Here is a 19,705-nt window from a genome sequence, read left to right as displayed (position 1 = left end):
TGCCTCAAAAATGCTAAAAGTGGGGAGAAGAAGAAGAGATAAAACTGCCCCAAAGACGTGAAAGCCACGGCCAGCAAAGCAAGATGTGTACAAATATAGTGCTCATTTTGCAGGGGAAGAAGCTGCAGAACCAGTTAAGAAGCTTCATACAATTACATTTAATGAAATATTAGTCAGCAAGCAATTGTAGTCTGAGTTCATTTAAAAATCCTTGTCTGGACTCTTTGTAGCGCGGTACTAAGTAAAAACTACTTAGTAGAGAGGAGAACTTTTATGCATTACAGTATCTTCCCAAGAGATCTATCAAATGCCTTTTCAAAATAATACAAAGAAACCACAACCCAAATTCCAATCCAATTTCCATACCCATTGAGAAAACTGAAGGGTCTGGATTAAGGGATATGACTTCAGTGAATATATTACCATGACATTAAAGACTGAGCAAAAGCACAACCTTAGCACAAATTTTCAGATTTCATAGGGTAATATGCATTCTGAGTATGACAACTGATACCGACAACTTTACATATTTTTAACAATAAGAGGGCTGTGAGTTTCCCCCACACAACTCTGCCAAGCTGCAGCAACTAGTTTAATTTGGAAGTATTTCCATCCTTAGGTGGGCTCTTAGTCAGTATGATCCATGAGATTTACACACACAATAAGTATCTCTCAGTAAGTTAGCTACCAAAAATTATTTCAGTTATATTGATTAATAGTATCTTTGATAAATTATTTGCATTGCATCATAAATCTTACTCAGAAGAAGGTCACGCACTAATAACTCATTGCCATTATATGTGCTAATAAGTGTATCTGGAATTTGCCATTACTATAAGGGTCTCTAGCAGAGCAGCTGAGCGAGAAATTAAAAATGCAAAAGAAAGAATACTGATATTTAAGATCATTTCAGCATAACATTATACTTGGTTAATAGCAGCATGTTCTAAAAAACACTCTCCTTTACTAATATGAATTGAAATAAACATGCTCACATGGAGGACATCTTTAAATACTATACAGAGATACCACATACTAGTCAGGAAAGCTTCCTTGATCATTTAAATGAACTGAAAGCAAACACTTAAAAATTCCCTGCACAGCCTGGCCATTAAAGCTGGAAAGGTAACGCTACTGAAAGCGACTGCAAATCTCACTTTATGCTCGACAAGAAAATTTATCACAGCAGCTCACCCTTATTATTTAAGATTCATTTTGCAGAGTAAGGAAATGTTCTATAGCTCCATCTTTTTTATCAGAAACCATGACTGAAATTTCAAAATATATTTGTTTGGTGTAAAGATGCTGCATAGCATTTTAAGTAACACTAAGATGCTTTACATAATGCATATAAATAAATATAATGTAGAGCTATGCTCACTAGCACTTACCACAACCTTCCCAAAGTCAAACACATTTCAAAAACAAACAAAATTAAGCAATATAAGTAATGCACTACAGATAATAAATACTAAAACATACCTGGTAGTCTGTTCATGTTCACACCCTGTGCCGAAAGCCCAATTCCCATGTAACTGTAAAAAAATGAAAGAATAAATGAATCTATCTCTTAACAAAAACCTGTGTACGTGCAGGATATTGCCAAGAAACTCCATTGATTAATCAAGTACTAATTAAGCTGCTGAGAGACCATTTAACGTTGGCATAAACGCAAGGGAACCGATCAGCGAAGTCATTCCTGTTTTACATGGTTTATTAGAGACAGATCCTTTCTCTGCAGGACAACTTTCTCCTCCTTCAGGCATTTTGGGTTAGCTGCAGAGAGCACTGATGGCAGGGATAACCCGTGGCGTGGGGCTGAGGAATACCCAAGGCCACTTCTCATTCTGGAAGGGGTAAAACCCTACACAAGGCAATTTCATCACCCCATCACCCTCGGTAGACAACTTGAAATTATTTATTTTAAAAAAATACATGCAAAAACCTGTATTATTTCCGCAGCAAAATGTATCCTTGTCAAAAAGACAGTCGCAGGCCTGGGGCACAGAGCACGAGGCTACCTGCAGAAATATCCTGCCTGCCCTACCGAGCTGTTGGCAAACTAGTCCATGTTGGCAATGTAGCTGCTGGCAACTGCACCAATCAATAATCTTAAATCCAATCAAATTGCTAGGTAAATAAAGTCCAAAAGTCAGCTTCATGAAGATTACATTTAAAAAAAGCATCAAATATTTTTTTAACTATTTAAGAAAAAAAAAAATACTGCAAAGTCCAAACATCGCAATTTTGTCCTTGACTCACACTACTTGAAAACAGTGAAATCTGTTTTATATCTATTTATTAAAAGTCATTTCATGCCCAAGATGACAGAAAAAAGCTGGACAGCATAATGAAGGGCTAGACTTTCGCTCAAAAAAAATCCAAATCAGTAACTGAAGCAAGTGTTCAAAGATCACCTAACCTAACATTTCCTCATTTACCAAAACATACTGCTCATTTTGACACTGGCTCTAACTGGTTAACACAAACCTATGGTGAAATAAGCTGTATGAAACAGAACATATGCCTTTGTGCCAATCTGAAACAGTTTTAAGACTTCAAATATGACCTTGAGATTCTCATCAAGATGGATGTAGTTTTAGGGAATCATTCTGCCAGCAAGTACAGGTTAACTTGTTAACTACACACTAACTACATACAGAATAAAACAGGGTAGGAAATCATGTAAGTCACATGCTTAATTGTGTAAAAGGCTTTCTGCTTTCTCACATTTTTTAACTTATACACACATCTCCCCAACAAACCTACTGAAACCTCAAAAATTGTATATAGAAGATGCTCCACTTGAAGTAGCTGCAGAGCTGAAGCAAAGGGCAACAAACAAAAGGATTAGTCTCTTCTGCAGAGGTAATTACATTACTGAGACACCCTTCCAACAGCAGAGTCAACGGAACAATTATAAATGAAAGCAGCAAGTGGAAAAGCCCAACATTTCAGCTTGGACAATAAAGCAGAATTGTTACTGAGGAAATCGAGAGTTTGACCCGAGGGACCCGTGAAGAGGCTGCAAATTGCTTTAAAGTTTCTTGCAAACGAATTGAAGGACATTATTTTTTTTTTTTAAATAGGTAACTTTTAGAAACAAGTCCATCAACTGCAAGTCTTTCAAGGTGAGCCATACTTATTAAGTTTATTTCTGTATTCTTACAGATACAGGATTAAGGTTATATAGAAATTGATCACCATAGGTTAAAACACCAAGGTTCTAGCTGACACTAATATGCAAACAGTGGATTTTCCTTCAGATATAAGCGTCTTCCAAGACATAGATTACATTTATGCCAAAACAGGACAGGAGGGTGTCCCAGCCCAGGTGATACTCAGTGGGAGAGCCTGGACATGCCCACACCCAGGCTCAGCCTAGGGGGGCATTTTGGTCACCCCTGCAGCTACTCAGCACCTCATCAAACCGCTCAAGTCTTTAAGTAGCCGATAAAGCTATAAATAAAAATGTGTAACGAGCTCGAGTTGCGGGATTCATGAAGTCAAGCGAGTAGAGGCTAAAATAAAAGAGCAAAGCTGAACATGGATTGAAAGTCTCTCCAAATGCGAATTAAGGGCCAGGGAAGCCAGAGCATCTCAAGTACTCTTTATCTTCCCTTTCCAATTGGGTTCACTCTAGTTCCAGGTTTTCATTGTAAAATCTCAGCATAGCGTTGAGCTGACACTCCACAACTGCAAGCCACTTGCAAATTCTGCAGAATACTTCAAAACTACAGAAGTCTAAAATTAGAGCAAGATTCAGCTTCTTGCCACAAAGTAAATACCAAACACATATAATGATACCATGTTTTTCCACTATCATAGACAGAAAAGCCTCTGCTTCCTTGCAACGAAATATGAGAAGCAGCAACCTCACAGTAACAATTTTCAAGCGTTTTTTCATTCAAAGTGCTAAATTCACCCATTTTTGCTGGGGTCTAGGGCTTCTATGTAGATGCCCAAGACGCCCAAGTGTGAGAAATACAAAAATAAACTGGAAAAAAAAAAGGGAAAGAAAAAGAAAAATTAGTAACAAGAACTAGTAAAGAACTGGACACAGCTATGGAAAAAGAATAACAATGAACAGCATTCATGTAGGACTTACAATTCTCATTTCTACTTGAAACTAAGGCATTTTGTTTTGTTTTTACCACTGTGTGGAAAACGTACATAAAATTTTCAATTGTAGAAGTCAACAATGATAACCAGAATTCAGATAACTATACACTGTTCACCCTGCTCCTTAAAATCTTAATTCAACATCTCAAGAATTCTATTAAATCACAGGTACCTTTGAAAATACAGTAATGCTAAAGATGAATTCAAGTGCTAAACTTCACTTCTCTTGCTAAAAAGAATAAATAAATATTCCACCCAATTTGTAAAGGCCAATAAAATACTTAGACATAAGCTTAAGGAAAAAAAAAAGGAGAAAAAATAAAAGAAAAAAAAGAAAAAAAAGCCCCTCTACTCTGAATTTTCTAAGAAAGCTCAGTGTCCATAAAGTCAAATCCCTGCTTTCCCTAGGCCTGCAAGCTACATTAAAGATAGTGTAACTGGGAGAGCTAATGATATTTGATAATGATAAAAAATAATCAAGCTGGTATCTGGATAATATACTATATAAAATATATTTAAGAAATATTTAATATTTCCACTCACAGGCTACAAATCTAAAGCAACATGACTCTACATCAGAGGTAAAGCCTAAGTTACCAAATCTTCTGTAAGAAATCTAAGGCAGTTGAGTCGAAGCAAAGACATTTTACACCCACAAAACAACTGCTAACATCCTGACCACATCAGCTGACAACTAAGGGAAAAAATACATACTCTGAGAAATGTCAGTTACATGTCTTTTATTATATATGTCGGTGGCTGCTGTTTGTTTTACTGCCAGATAAGTAGATAAGCAAAAAGGTAAAAGCAGAAAAGAAAAGCTGCAGAATCTGTAAGGATTTTAAGACTAAGTGACATTTTAACAGGCTTTGCGATCGACCAACTTGCAAATCTAGACGTTCAAATAATGTCCTCCTACCACTGCCACTCTGTCCTCCCAAACGCTATATTTTAAGGTCAGAAATACAGCACATTAACAAGGTGCCTAAATGTCATCTTCCATACAGTTAATCTGTACCCAAAATTTTGCAGGAATATGGTAATCCAAGAGTCTAATTGTCTACACAATCACAATAAGATATGAGCTATTAATTTTTTTTCTATTTAAGTGTTTCAAAATATGCCATAGACAGTTTGAGTCTTTCATTTCAAACTGAAAACAAGTTTAATTTTATGGAATGTTTCCAAGGAAACAGTATTTTGATCATGATAAACCCAGGTTTCAGATGAATCAGATTTTACATAAAGGAAAAAAAAAAAAGTCAGGCAATCATCCTTTATAGCCTTTCAAACTGTTAGGTCTGTGACTTTTTTCTTGTAAATCTTACAGTGTTCTTAAGAAGATTCTAATTTAGCAATCTAACCTTTAGAAATATTTCTGACTTTGAGGTTGCACAGTTTCTCTCTGATGACACTTCTAAGCACAAAAGCCTTTTTGAGTAATACACTGCCAGAAAATGATAGCTGCAGAGATAAGGGAGCATATGTTAGGTCTACAATGAGATCATTTTCTATGTACTACGTTTGTATGGTAGAACCTCATAAAGGAATACCTTAGAAACATATGCAGGAATCAAGAAATGAAACATTCTTTTTCAAAAAAAAAAAAAAAANAAAAAAAAAAAAAAAAAAAAAAAAAAAAAAAAAAAAAAAAACCAAGTCTTCATTTCTAGAAAATACCCACAACAAAATAACACTCTGTTGCTCCAACTCCTCACATCTCTGACCAACGAAATACAAATCTCTAATAATCCTCTTACAATCCTCCAGTTGCAGAAGTTTCTCAGTTTTCTCAAATGTCTGGTCCTGCAGGCTCAGGTAAATAGCTTCAGAGAACAGTCGTCCTGATTCGTGACCCAATCTGCTCTTGTACCTGCCACAATTTCAGTCACTGAATTCCTTGCATCAGATCTCCACATGCAAGGAATCTGCTAATAATGCCACAAGACACCCCATATGCAGAGACCAGGTGCAGTTAAGATACTGCACTATAACAGAAGACTGTTTTGCCCAGACACTGGTAACTGCTTTTTGAGAACATATCAAAGCTAAAAGGAAAAAAAAAAAAAAGAGTTTTGTACTAAGCTTACTAAGCTTTTGGGTTAGATTGATAATATACAAAACACAAGTGAAAAACCAGGAACTGAAGGTGTTTTGTATTATGTTTACTGGTATGTGGTTTTTGAGGAAACAAGAGAGTGGGTATACTGGCTGCTAAAGGAAAAGCCAATTTGCTGCCACAGAAGCAAAATTCAAAATAGGAAAGCAAGATTCCTGTTTCAAGCTACGCACATACGTGCTCTAAAAGGCAGTAAACAGTTTTTTGCATAAATGTCACACTACAACAGCTCAGACTAAAACACAGACACAAGTGTCACATGGAAACTCAAACTTTGTGTACGTGGAACAACTGACCTAAAGAATCAAATCTCTTATTTCTCCACCTATCTCATCACATACAGATTGAATATTGCTGTGTCCCTGCAGAGCAGCAAACGATTGATGGTAAGGTCAACTTTAAAAAACAGCTAGTTTAACAGTACCAAACAATACCAAACGGTACGTAAAGCCTTATTTACAGTGCTTTGGCAAAAGCCAGGACACTGCACGAGCTGCTGAACTAACAATTTATTTTGGCACAGAACATTTAGCAGAACTTGCACACGTAACATAAAGCACGCCCGTGAAGATCTGCACCAATACAACCAGCTACAGACTAAACAAGGGTGCTCACAGAAATGTAAGCTATTCCAAGTGCTTTTTGCTAGACAATGAAAGCCTTGCTGAACATCCACTTCTTTTCTGGACTATTTTCAGTGCTTGTTTTCATTCTTCTCTTGAGAAAAGAGCACCTGCTTGGAGCACTTTGGATCTTTAAGTACACATTTTCCACACCTGCTGTAAAAGCAATATAGACCACCCAGAAATAAGTGTCATTTCTGTCATTTGCCCATTGCTAGCAATTGCATTTACCAATCAATGAACGGTGCAAAGAATGGAGAGAAATTTAAAACATTGAAGACAAAAGCATTCTCCTAAAGAGTTCACTTTCCCAGTAGAGGAAATAGACACCAGTGAATCTCTCCTCCAATTTTTTTTGGTTAAAAATAGGCTGAGAAGCTGTTCTTCAGCTAACCCCAGTGACCCAAGCTGGTACTACGAGCAAAGCCAGCATTCCCACACGGTCTGAGCCCAGATGCTCATTCTGGCCCCACGCTCCTCTCTCATGCTGCCAGAGCCACCCACAGACCGCACAAACAGCCGCACTGCAGAAGCAATGTCACTGAGAAATAAATACCGCGCTTTGAAGTCACTCCGGGAGAGTGAGCTGTCCCTTCTGAGCTGCTGCGTACCTGGCATGAGTTACAAACTGGCACAAAAAGAACAAATGTTCCAAGACTAATTCTGGTGGCCAAAGAACCACAAAGTGCTTAAACTGCAGCTAAGAGCAAGTACTGCAAATATTCACAAGCCATTGCTGTGGCTGAAGAGAGATTCACTCAAGGTACCTACCTAGTCAGGAGAATGGCCACCATGGTCACTTAGGGAAAGGAGGGGTGAAGAAATAACTTCAGGAGCTTAACAGAGCTGGACACTAAGGTTTATACCAAGAACACATCCACAAAACATAGCACATACTCATTCATTTCAATTCCTAGATCACTAAACACTGGTGAGCTTAGCTAATTGGCTCCTGCCCTAGAAATTAAGATGAAAAAAAGGAAGGGTGGCATGGAAAGGTTAACATAATGCCCATATCATTCCACTGAGCAACATACTAAGAAATTAAAGAACAAAACCTTTACTTCTGGTTTCGTCATAAAACAATTGTAGAGTGCATATGGAGCTTTAAAAAGTTTACTCTAAAGCTACAGCTATGTTTAGTTTCTCCAGTTATATAGAGTATTTGATAGTAGTTGCTGTGATACTCTCTGCTTTGACAGACATGCTTGATTTGGGTTATTAACTGCAGGTATCAACAGAAAACAGAATATAATTTGCAGTTCCTACGGTTCTTCCTACTATGCCTTTTAATCAGCATCATCTTTGTATTTTTCCCCCTCTATCTACATCCATTGCTCGTCTACTGCTCCCATCTTTCTTTGATCAAATGCCTGTTCCCAGTGCTCCACGTAAGGCCAAACAAAACAAAGCAAAACAGAACAAAATATTAAAAAACATTATAAAAGGAAAATACAGAGGTCCTCAAACTGCAAAGGAGGCAAAAAATATGAAAACTGAAGAAACACAGAACAACAAAAAATATTTATAGAGCAACATGACAACTAGTTAACACATGTAAGAGATTTTAAAAATTCTTAAGACAATTATTTCACATATCTGTATTGCAACAGCACAACATAAAAGACCTTAGGACCTTCTGTGCTGAATATCACATGAATACCAAGCTGGCGTCCGTGTCAAAGATATTTGGACATTACTGCTTTTCAGCTTCATTCTCACTTCCCTTTTCCTTGTTTGTTACAAGCAGTTGTTCTGTGCTATCTTGTGCCCCATGACCTCTCATTTAGCATCAGAAAGCAACTTTCACCTCCATCTGACGTCCATTAACCTCCACTTTTCTAGCAAGCTGGTTTTCGTGTTTTCTACAAGTGCACCTAATATGCCTAGGAGCTCCCTGTCACAAATGGCTGCAAAATTCAGGTATTAAATTCCAGCCCCTCAGTACATGCAATATATACAAAACATAGACTTCAGTAGCATGAAAAAATAATGCAGTACCCTTACCAGACCCTTTGAGCTAACCTGAAAGCCACCTAACAAAAAGGACTCTTTTGGTCAAAGAGAGTCATCTCTGAGATTGTTCAGCAATCTGCAGGTATGCAAGAACATACTGCAGTAGCACAAAAAAAAGTCTCCCAGATTAGGGAGGTTTGGGGTGAATTTAAGCAGGCTGCACCAAATAGAGCACACAGATTGTAACAATGCTGATAGGCTTCCCCATATATTTCACTGACAAGCCAGGTTTTCACTTTTGAGCCAGGTTTACGAAAAACAAAGGGCACTACCAAACTCCAACTAAATATCTCTAAATTATCTGTAACTCCAGCTAAATAGCTCTAAATTATCTGTGGGCATTTATAAGGATTGCAGGCTGTACTGGAGCCACATGCACAGACACTTCAGTTGCTTTTGGTAATGTTTTATTATTTTGAACAGTATCATAAATTATGGTTGTAGCCATGCTTACACGGCTAGGCCTTGAGATGTTTTTGCTGCAGTAATGAGTTTAAACTAATCAACTCTATTACTAACATGCTAAATCTACACAAGTAAGGTCTTCCTAAACTGTGGTCCTATTACCATATGCTAAGCAAAGAAGAAATAGGAGCAACTGTACATGGAGCGAGACAGGTGAAACAACAGCCAGTGAGAAGGAATTGATCAGCCCTACAAGACACAAGGTGGCTTTTGCAGACCTACATGGCTGTCTCTGCATTATATTTCCCAATTTATTTCAGGAGTACTCATTACTTTGGAAACAGGAGAGAACAGAACCCTAACAGGTTCACACTGCATCCAGGCAAAGTCTGCTCAGATCTGAAAACAGCATCCAGACACATCCAGTGAGGGCCCATACGTCACCTCCCGCGCATCACCAGCTAAGCTAGATGTGGCCTTGGCTGCACACACAGTCATCTCCTGCATCCATATTACCTTACATCATGAAGAAAATGGACATATTAGCTCATTATGCAGTAACAGCTCTCTAAAGTGACACTGAAAAACAAAAAAGGTCACTAGGCTCATGCAAGGACAAAACAGCATATATTATCATTAAATAGAAAAAAAAACATTCTGTTTTTTCAAACTAATATGTGCAGCTCACAAATGACTATTTAAAGTACAAGCCTTGAAAGGTTTATTCAAAGACCATTTCTACTCCATAATTCCATCAGAAGACTTTTGTAGGATTGCCCTGCAGGACTTGAACAGCTAAAGCAAAATGAAGAGCTCCAAGGGTAAAGTGTCAGACAAGTTATGTAAAATTAGTCTCTCCCCCATACAGACAAGCACACCAGTTTATCATTAAAAACAACACAACTAACTTTCAAACAAAGCAGACAAATACATTTCTAGAAGACAAATGTGCCTCACGAGGCAAATCAAAATAAGAACCTCTATTTAACTGGCAATAGCCAGAAAAAAAAAATTAAGAATACCACAAAAGTATTCCTAAAATTGACAGCACATTACTTGAAACAATAAACTCCTATCATCTCATTTTAAAAGCACAGTGCGATAAAAGTAGTTACAGGCATAACATTTTCACAGCAAAGATTCTCTCTTTTGGGAACAGAACCAACAACAAGCTGTCACATGTACCGCTATGAGGCAGCAGTAGCACTGAGAGATAAACCTTTCAAAATATCCCTATACAACACAAAAACAACAAAAAAAGTTTGCTTATTTTTGAAGCACCAAAGACTTACAGAACACACACACGCGCAGAAAAAGAAACAGCAGCAAGTCAAAGAAAAGGTACTAAACTTTAACCAAGGAGGCAGTCTGGAATAGTTCTCAAGATTTATTTGCACAGCTGGATGTTGGCATCTACAACATGATTGTACAGCACACCTAGGACAATGGACAATTCTGACTGGAACTTTTAAATACTGCCACAGTAAACACTACAGCACATGAGAAAGAAGCATTGCTTACATAAGTCCTATATGAGCAATATAACCAACGTCTGTATTAAACCAAACAAAACAAAAAAAAATGTAAAAGCAACTAAGGTGGTCTAGAAAAGATTTCATAACCACAGCCGGATATTCCTAAGGCAGCTCTTTGCCTCAGTGAAGTTAAACACAACTATCACCTACACTTTTAAGAGTCATAATTCAAATTCATAGCTCTGGGAAGTAGCAGCTGTACTTGCTCATCAACCCATGTTCTTTCCATAAGGTCATTAATTCACAGGCACCTATCAGAACATCTAACATTCCCTTTTTTCCTATTATTGTCCACTAGCATGTAGTTCTAACTTTCCTTTTTAAAATGAATACGGCATCCAGAAAGAGACAGAACTGAAGAGGAAAGCTGGCCTTTTGCATGCTACAATTATTTATTTAAAAGAAATTATCAAATGCCTGTAAAACCATATAGTCAAAAAGACAAATTGTTGGAGGCACGAGGAGGCTCAAACTGCCTATCAGTCATTAAAATCCTGACTTCTCTGACAAAACAGAAAAAGAGATGATGCTGTTGTGGTATTTTCAATGTGTACGCTGATTTGTAGATAACCAATACCACATTCAATTAATTTAAAGCTCCCAAATACCAGAATGCAACATGTTGTGAATAATGAATTAATCTGCATTAAAAATAGTAAGATGGGAAGAAAAGTTCGACAGGTTAAGTTATAATTAATAATGCATACAGTACTTACCCATCTCTTCCCTTACTGACAATTTTAACTTCAAAATAGTATATTCCACAGGCTGCAGGTATAGGGTGTGTAGCTCGAACAGAAGCAGCATCTTTTGGAGTTTTCCCATGACCTGAAGAATTATATTCAAAACACAATGTGTTTTAGTGACACAACAGTATAAATGCCAACAACTCAAAACAAAAGCCTTAAGTTGTGAGCAACCAGCATACAATACTCTCACCAGACTTGCATGTTTCCAATGTTAAATTTCTATTCTAGACATTAGCACTGTCACTTGTCCAAGCATGGTACAGGAATTTCTGTGAATGTTGTTCTAACAGGTTCTGTTATTATTTGAAGGAAAATGTCATAGTAATGAGTCACAATTCACAAGCTAAGTTTAGGGGAAAAAAAGTATAGTTTCTCAGACACACAGATTTTAACTCATTTTTACAGACTGACACATTACATAACTAAGTTTTATCTAATGCTCACTGTTTCTAAATCTTCAAATTAAAGGTACTTCAGTACCAGTGTCCTCCAATGTAAGCATCAGTCACTATACAGAATGCACTACATGCACAGATTGGGTGCATAACTCATTTCCATGTTCTGAGCGTTATTCCAGGGCAGTATGAAGAACACAGCCTGCACGTGAGTTAATGCAGCTCCTCGTTTCTCTCATAAGGCCCATTACTCATCAGCTCTGTTACAGCAGTGATGTCCAGCCTCAGCTCTTGTCTACACTAGCAACATTCAACCTGAACCCAAAGACCACTTACAAAACTCCACTAAAACAAATGTACCCACATGCATCGTTCTCACCCCAGCCCTTGGTCCAAAGACAACTCTGAAGCAGGCTGCTGTGCTGCTCAGATGACTTGTTTGGCAGCCACCTGCCCAAGCAGGCCCATTCTTCTCTGGGCATACCAGGATCCCTCAACTGTTGGGAAAAGCACCCACTGAGTCACAGGACATGAGAAAAAAGACCAGGGGGAAAGCGCATTGCACCATGGCAGGAGGTATTTCAGTAAGACAGAGACCAGGAATGGGCTGTTGTTACTGTAAGAATGATTTGCATGGACCACATGCCCACTTTTAGTGTGGAGCACAGGCCTGCCTAGAAGAAAAGCCTTTTTGAAGCGTACAACTGATCTGTGCATGCACAGAAAAAACATTCCTTCCTGGAAATGCTGGAATTATTTCTCATATACACATTAACTATCTCACACATGCAACAATTCCAGGCATACAAAAAGAATAGATGGGCTAGTCAGCCAGAAAGATTAGACACAGCTGACCTACACCTCTACCACAACAGTGATACACAAAGCTGCCGAGTGCAAATGTTTCTACAATGGAAGTTTCTCTACCTACAGAGCCAGCATCACTGTCTCTTACCAAACAACCTCTCCTTTTCATTGCGGCCACATCTGTATCCAAACCTTTACTAGCACAGGATAAATCCTTCATTCACTGAGATTAGATTTAATCTACTTCTGACATAACTAGTTTGCCTCAACTAGTGTTACCATCTCGAGAGAGCTACGCAACTTAATTTTAGACAAACTTTAGACAAACCTTAATTCTCTGGGTACAAATATACTGCTCAGTTCAATAAGTTATCAATAAACATTTATTTCCTATAAAGACGCTTTGATCATCTCAAAGGTTTTACTATACTAAGCTTATTACCTGCCTTCTGCACATTTCACCTTCTGCACTGGTTTCAAAAGACTCAGATGAGAAAAAAAAACACAGTAATTCATTCCTCCATATAAAGGACAAAATGCGTGTTTTATTGTTCACCATTGCTAAGTTACCTCCTCAGGCTGAGTCAGTCAAGGTAAGAGCCAAGCAGACCTTCCTTAAGTTTTCAAGTGCTGGTTGCTCACGTTTCTTAGGTATGTGGAAATCCTACAGCTAATAAAACACTCAAAACTTTACGGGTATAGGACACTGAACTTCAGAAAGATCTCTTTAAACAACTCAAAACTTTAGGTTAAAAACAGAAGGATGAAAAAATATTTTTAAAGTAATAATCTAAGGACATTCAAAACAGACCTACAAGAAGTTCCCCTGCTTACCGTATGCACTTGAAAATCTGCATAGTTTCACTTCGAGACAGTTTCCTTATTTGGCCAAGTCTTCCCCACAGAAGACCAAACCACCAGGAACCAGCCCTATGTTACTGAAAATGCACAGCTCCAGCAAGGCAACCTTGCCTTGTGAAATTACCATCTAGGTGGCCAGCAGCCACACCAATTTAAGGTATTCTTAGCACATCTTCCTCTTCCTGAAACTATTCCCCTTGCTCTGCTTTGCCAAAATCCAGACAGCTACTTCCAAGGACATACCATGAACCAGATTGATTAACTGTTCTGGCTTTAAGAAACCTACCAGATTCTTTTAAGCAGCAGATCAGTTCCCTGATCCAGTTGACAGCCCAGCCACACACAGCTGTCACGGTGCAAATAAGAGGTTGACATGGGGACAGAAGAAACAGGATACCTCACCAGGGTTGCCAAACACTTCATGTGGTGAAGCAACGTGCTGGGGGAAGTCACTGCCCAAAGCTACTTTCATCCCATTAAACCAGAAGAAACGCTAAATTTAGTCTGCTGTCCCTTTAATGCATTCTCCTATGAATCACATTTTACTGTTAGCGTGTGCAGCTTATTTGGTTGCAGATATTCTGGTTGAAGGCAAATTCAATGGCATCAAGAAGTTTTCTTCCAAATATTCAAAATACCTCTGAAATGTTCTAACACACTTCAGTATTACCAAGCTGTGTTAGAGCGCAGAAGTTACCAAAAGAAGATGGTCATTAACTGGCTTGAAAATAAGAGGAAGGTCCCTGGCTGAGCCGGTAGCTGAGCTGCAAAATTCCTTATGGAAGGATATAACGGTCCTTATTTATATTATGGTATTTTAAGTCCACAAGGGGCAAGTTTCTAGAGCCAACGTTAACCAAGAAACTGCACTCAATTCTGGATGTTTTTCTGCTTAAAATGGCTGGAAGCTGAAAGGGAAATATAGATCTCTAAGGTTGCCACATTTATTTTTTTTTCTCCTTTGACGCTCACTTATGGCCTCAGCCACTGATCAGGTACTGAGTAGGGTGGCCTTTTAGTTTGACATTATATGCCATGTCCTTTGGTAACCTGAATCCTCTCTTCGCTTTTGATTAAAAGAGACCTCGGGCATCCCACTGACGCTCTAAGCTGGAGGATCCAAATGCCCAAAGCAAATTATGTGGACCCTGCCCTCCCTACGGTACCTAAACCAAAGATCTCTTATAGTTATTAGTTATAGTTAAAGAATTAAAGAGTTTTTTAAAGCAAGTATTATTTAATACTCTATTTTTAGCACCGAGACCCCAGCAGACATATGTCGATGCATTAGAGAAGTGCAGCATCAAGTCTACCATACTGCATGGAAGAAAAGCTGTTTTCTTTTGAAGAAGCTCATCGTTCACACTGATTATTTTTACTAGAGAGAGCATAATCAGACCTTCAGCAAAATTACTTTGAGAATAAACTAAATTCCATCTCCTGGAAAATGCTACTTCAGAGAAAAACACGTCTTTGGAGAAGCCATTTGAGCTTTCAAGATTCTGATCTTTGAACCTAAGTCCAAGCACATTACGAATATGCACTGAACAGCCCAACAGAATTTGGGAGTGTCCACCTGAACAAAGGTGAACGTGTTTGCACAGTTTAAATCCTTAAATGAAGTTTACCTAAGCTGAACTGCAGTTACTTCCAACAGGTGGTTCAATCATTTGCTAACATTGGTAGAAACAACATAATCAAAACCCAATCTTCTGCTGGAATCATAAGGAAAGCTCACACTGAGAAAAAGAGTAAGACTGTGTACATCTGATTTCACCTCAGCTTAACAAAGCTGAGGCTTCTCCCTATCTTAACAAAGCAGGACATCTCCGAGCTACAAAGGTGTCCAGAACAGAGGGACGGTGCCGTATCTTACACCGAGTACTCCCTGTACTTCAAGTGTGCTTTTCTGTCAGAAGAATCGACACTGGCCTTACATCACTGCATGACATTACAGAATTGGTATTACAGAATTCTTTTGTTACAGGAATTGGCTTACATTGAAAAAAATAAAAATAAAGCAGTTTTCCTTCTATTTTATTTTTATTTATTAAGTTTGGCATTAAAACAGTTCCAAGGCAACTGTATTGTAAATGTAAATGTTTGGCTAAGATTGCTTGACTTGTAATACATTAGAAATATTTGAGCAATGGCAGCTTACTCAAAATTGCATAACTTTTATCAATCTTCTTGGACATTTGTCAAAAGACTGACTTAAGTGAAATTAGTATAGGACTTTCCATGATTTTATCACCAGAGACTTAGTCTGTTTACACAGTTCTCTCTGTGATTTCTCTCACGGCTAAATCCTGTGTTAAGTCTGTGTTATCTCTTTATACAACATAGCATTCTACCTGCTGAAAATCTAACTTTTTATCTGCTGGAAAATTCACATTCCATATATCATTTATGAATCCATTGTTCTTCCACAAGATTTGGCCATTAATTCTGAATGTCCAAAAAGGACACTTAAACTACCGAAGATAAATGTCTTTAAAGACGTCTTTTAAGATATCTTACCTTAATATTTACACATTCTGTGTGGTAAATGCTTTATATAAAAGTACACTGGTCAGAACTTCATGCTTTTTCCACTGCATACCTTCAATTTAGAGTGATTAATAATCTTAAGTGAAATGACACAAAATTTGTTTCTTATGCTGTTTTTCATTTCTGCATTACATAAATACATCAAACTGGCAGCAATACAGAAATGCATATTCATCCATCTTTAATAGAAGTACTTTTTGGTCTGATATTTCCTGCATGAAAGAATCACCTATGCCACTGCACGTGTACTGCAATAGCCAGATTTTGACACAGCTCCATACTCAAGAGTAGGCATTTGTAGAAGCGTGGCGAAAGCAGTGTAACAATCACAGAAACTGTGCTCGTGCTGGTAGACAACGTACCAGCCTAGGCACCCTCCGCTCACCTCAGCCACCTCAGCACGTGTTTTTCTTTTCTTTTATAAGCAACGTTATGATTTCAATGGTTAATAACAGAATAACATGACCCTACTGTTTTGTTCATCTCCCTAACATGTAAAGGCCTGTTGTCCTGACATGAACTGCATACTCTTCTCTATATCTTGACCTTTAAATCAGTCTGGTTTTGTGGCAGTTTGGATTTTTAACCACTCTGAGACGCCTGCAAAAAGCTTCAGGTCCAGAAATGCAGCAGATAGCATCACAGCTGCAGCGAGCAGGAGACATTTTATGCAGCTCACATCTCCACATACATTGTTCACTAGTACATACAAAGGAAAACAAAGGACTCTTCAAAGTTGTAGAGATGACCATTCTTTCCCTTGCACATCAATGAAAGTATGATTGCTGGCAATAAGTCAGCATATTAATGTTATTAAGTGATACCAAGAAAATTACTTTTAAAGTTTTTTTTCCCCTCCTTCCCCCTGTTCTCCAAATCTTTTCAAAGGCAAGCTTCCCCAACATGTTCCAAGCGGGGAAAAACACTCTCATGTTACCAGAAAAAGTGCTTCCTGTTAGTCACAGATAAGAAGAAAATACTCCAGAAAGAGAGTTTTCCAGTGAGAAAGTGACCGAGGCAACAAAGCCTGAATAAGGGTACAAGTACCTCTCTATACTAAGGTAACAGAGAATACAGGGAAATTGATTATAGGCTTTGGATAAACGTGTCTTTTCCCCCATCCCTATTTTGGTCCAGAATACAACAGGACTTTATCCGAGCCCAAGGTTCAATTCAAATTCCCTTCCTAAAGAAAGTCTTTTGCTCTTTCACCACTGCTTCAGAAGTGCAGGAAGTGCCCGTGTCCCACAGGCCAGTATTCCCCACTTTTTCCTTCAAGGCCTCTTCTTGCAACCAACTTGCAGACAGTACATTTTACATTACTTCATGCCATCTTCTCCATTCCCCTCATTCAACCTCTTAATTCCCTTCCTCGTTTCCTTATTCTTGGGCTGAAGGATCTTGGGGGGAGGGGAGGCAGCAGATGTTTTGGTGCCTTCTCCTCAGGTCTCACAGATAGGGATGCCCTGGTATCACTCACTGCTTAGAGCAGTTAGCAACTCCCGTGCCAGGTTGGTATCTGGACTGCTCTGAGAGCCACCTTCTGTAAATTGCCAGAGAGAAAAGATGGGTCATCTACAGAAGCCACTTGCTCCATTTGCAGTTAGAATTAAGTGTATACATATGATATTGTCTCCTTTCCTTTTCACACCACGCTGGACTAATCTAGGAACTGTTCTACCTCCACCTCACACTACTACTTAACCACTAAGTAAAGGTATTTGATTATTATGACCTACCACCTGTGCTTTATGACTTCTGGTTGAATATCCAGAATGTTACATATGTTTCAGGAACACATGGAACCTATTGCAATTCCTTTTAATTTAAGCACTTCGACCAAAAAAAAAAAAAAAAAGAGACGGGAAAGAAAGAAATGGTGCCCAAAAAGCTTGAAAAATGTATTTCTACAATTACACTGACAGACCAGAGTGGATCCATGTCTAAGGCCTAGTGTATGAGCAATAAAATTAAGGAGAGAAAAACAAATGAGCAGAAGGGCTTGGTGGCCATAGAGCTATGTTTGTGCTATGAAAAACACTGCAGCCACTAAGCACCAGAAAACACAAATCCTTCTAAAAATACAAGGTCGTGAAACACTGAACAAAAGCCAGGAAATTCAAAGTTGAGTATTAAATAACATGTCCTTAAATCACTCAGGGCCTCCCTCAAACCAGCCCTACAGCTAGTCACCAACGTCCAAATGTCTTAGCTTTGTACGGTGCATTAAACTTTGCATTTTTAACGGAGTATTTTGTAAGTAACAGTAAAGCCTCTCTGATAAAAAAAAAAAAAAAAAAAAAAGTCTCCAAGAGTACATTTAATCCTTTCATGGCAGCCAAATCCTAGCATGTGTTTGTGTTGCCATTTTCCTCCTATGATTACACAGTGCCGTGTTTATCGAGATTTCACTTGAATTTCACTGCCATAAACTCCGAGAAGGGCTAATTGCAGGGCTGCTTTCCCCTCCTCCTCCCGTGGCGCTCCCTCGGCTCCAGGCTCACAAAAGATCCAGGTCTTCACGGCCAACTCGGAAGGGGTTTCACGCTCGCCGCTCCAGGACTGGGGCCTACAGCACCAGATGTGCCTGTGTTTTTCCAGGTCAGAGTGTACGCGCGCACGCTTCCAGGTTTTATGGCATTTCATAACAATCAACACTTAAGTTTCTCCGCCGCCACGGCCCGCCGGGTGGTGCAGACGCATATTTCCATTTTTGTTTATTTATTTTTCTTCGAAAACCCCTAACCCTAACTCCGGAGCGGCCCCATTGCCGCTGCCCCCCCGGGTGGCTCTGCAGCCCCCACAAAGCCAGGCAGGGCCCGCGGCCCGCGACTCTAATTCCATTTTTCACACGCAGTTTAAAAATAAACCCTGTTTTTCTCTGTGCTTTCCCCTCCCCGTCATTTCCGCGTTTAATAGCTTAGCGCTTGCTGCTCTTCACTCCGGTTAACCCCTTGCTGCTCTCGAGAGGACGAGGAGGAAAAAAAAAGGGGGGGGAATTAAAAAAAATAGGAAGAAAAGCATGTTTTCTCGCTTATTACCATAGGTAGGACACGTCACCGCTGCTCTCCTTTATCCTCCCGGTTATTCCCAATCCTTGCGGCGGTCCCCGAGCCCCCGGCGAGTTTTACATAAGGCCCCTCCGGAGGGCGAGGGAGGCGGCCCGCGGCTCCCCCCCACCCCCCGCGATGGAAAAAGGGGGGAAAGGACAGGGAAAAAAATACAGAAAAGGGAAAGAAAAGAAAAAGAAAGAAAAGGCAAGAGCCTCCTCCATATTGTGCAGTGCTCGGGGTGCAGAGAGCACACAAATGAAGGATGGGGGGGGTGTCTCCGGGTATGGTCGCCCCGGCCCTCACCTTTGTAGTGCACGCGCAGGTTGTTCTGCGAGAGGCCGATGTAGCTGAATTTGTCCTTGGGGCTCCAGGAGCGCGGCAGCGGCGTCTCCTGCTCGTCCACGGCCGGGTAGAGCCGCTTGAGCCGCCGCTTGAGCTCCTTCTCCTGCTCGTTGAGGGCCGCGTCGCCG

At 39.3% G+C, this 19,705-nt stretch overlaps 1 protein-coding gene across 2 annotated transcripts in view; it reads right to left on the bottom strand.

The window, feature by feature from the left end:
* The window catches only part of RANBP9 (RAN binding protein 9), a 34,884-nt gene extending 15,185 nt beyond the window's left edge, over window positions 1-19,699 (bottom strand). The window contains exons 1-3 of one of the 2 annotated variants that reach the window (XM_026047065.1): window positions 19,539-19,699; window positions 11,537-11,648; window positions 1,483-1,535 (exon numbers count right to left, since the gene is read on the bottom strand). In XM_026047065.1, the coding sequence (XP_025902850.1) occupies window positions 1,483-1,531 (49 nt within the window). In that variant the 5' untranslated portion in view covers window positions 1,532-1,535; window positions 11,537-11,648; window positions 19,539-19,699. Of the gene's footprint in view, window positions 1-1,482; window positions 1,536-11,536; window positions 11,649-19,538 lie in introns of those variants that run through there. The other variant, XM_026047064.1, reaches the window with a different exon arrangement.
* Between the last annotated feature and the right edge of the window lie 6 nt (window positions 19,700-19,705).

The sequence above is a fragment of the Nothoprocta perdicaria genome, unplaced genomic scaffold (assembly GCF_003342845.1).
Source record: "Nothoprocta perdicaria isolate Ctin4 unplaced genomic scaffold, notPer1 scaffold_47, whole genome shotgun sequence".
In the NCBI taxonomy this organism is placed as follows: domain Eukaryota; kingdom Metazoa; phylum Chordata; class Aves; order Tinamiformes; family Tinamidae; genus Nothoprocta; species Nothoprocta perdicaria.
The sequence above is the reverse complement of the archived record's forward strand: the minus strand, read 5'-3'. Positions and strand labels throughout refer to the sequence as shown.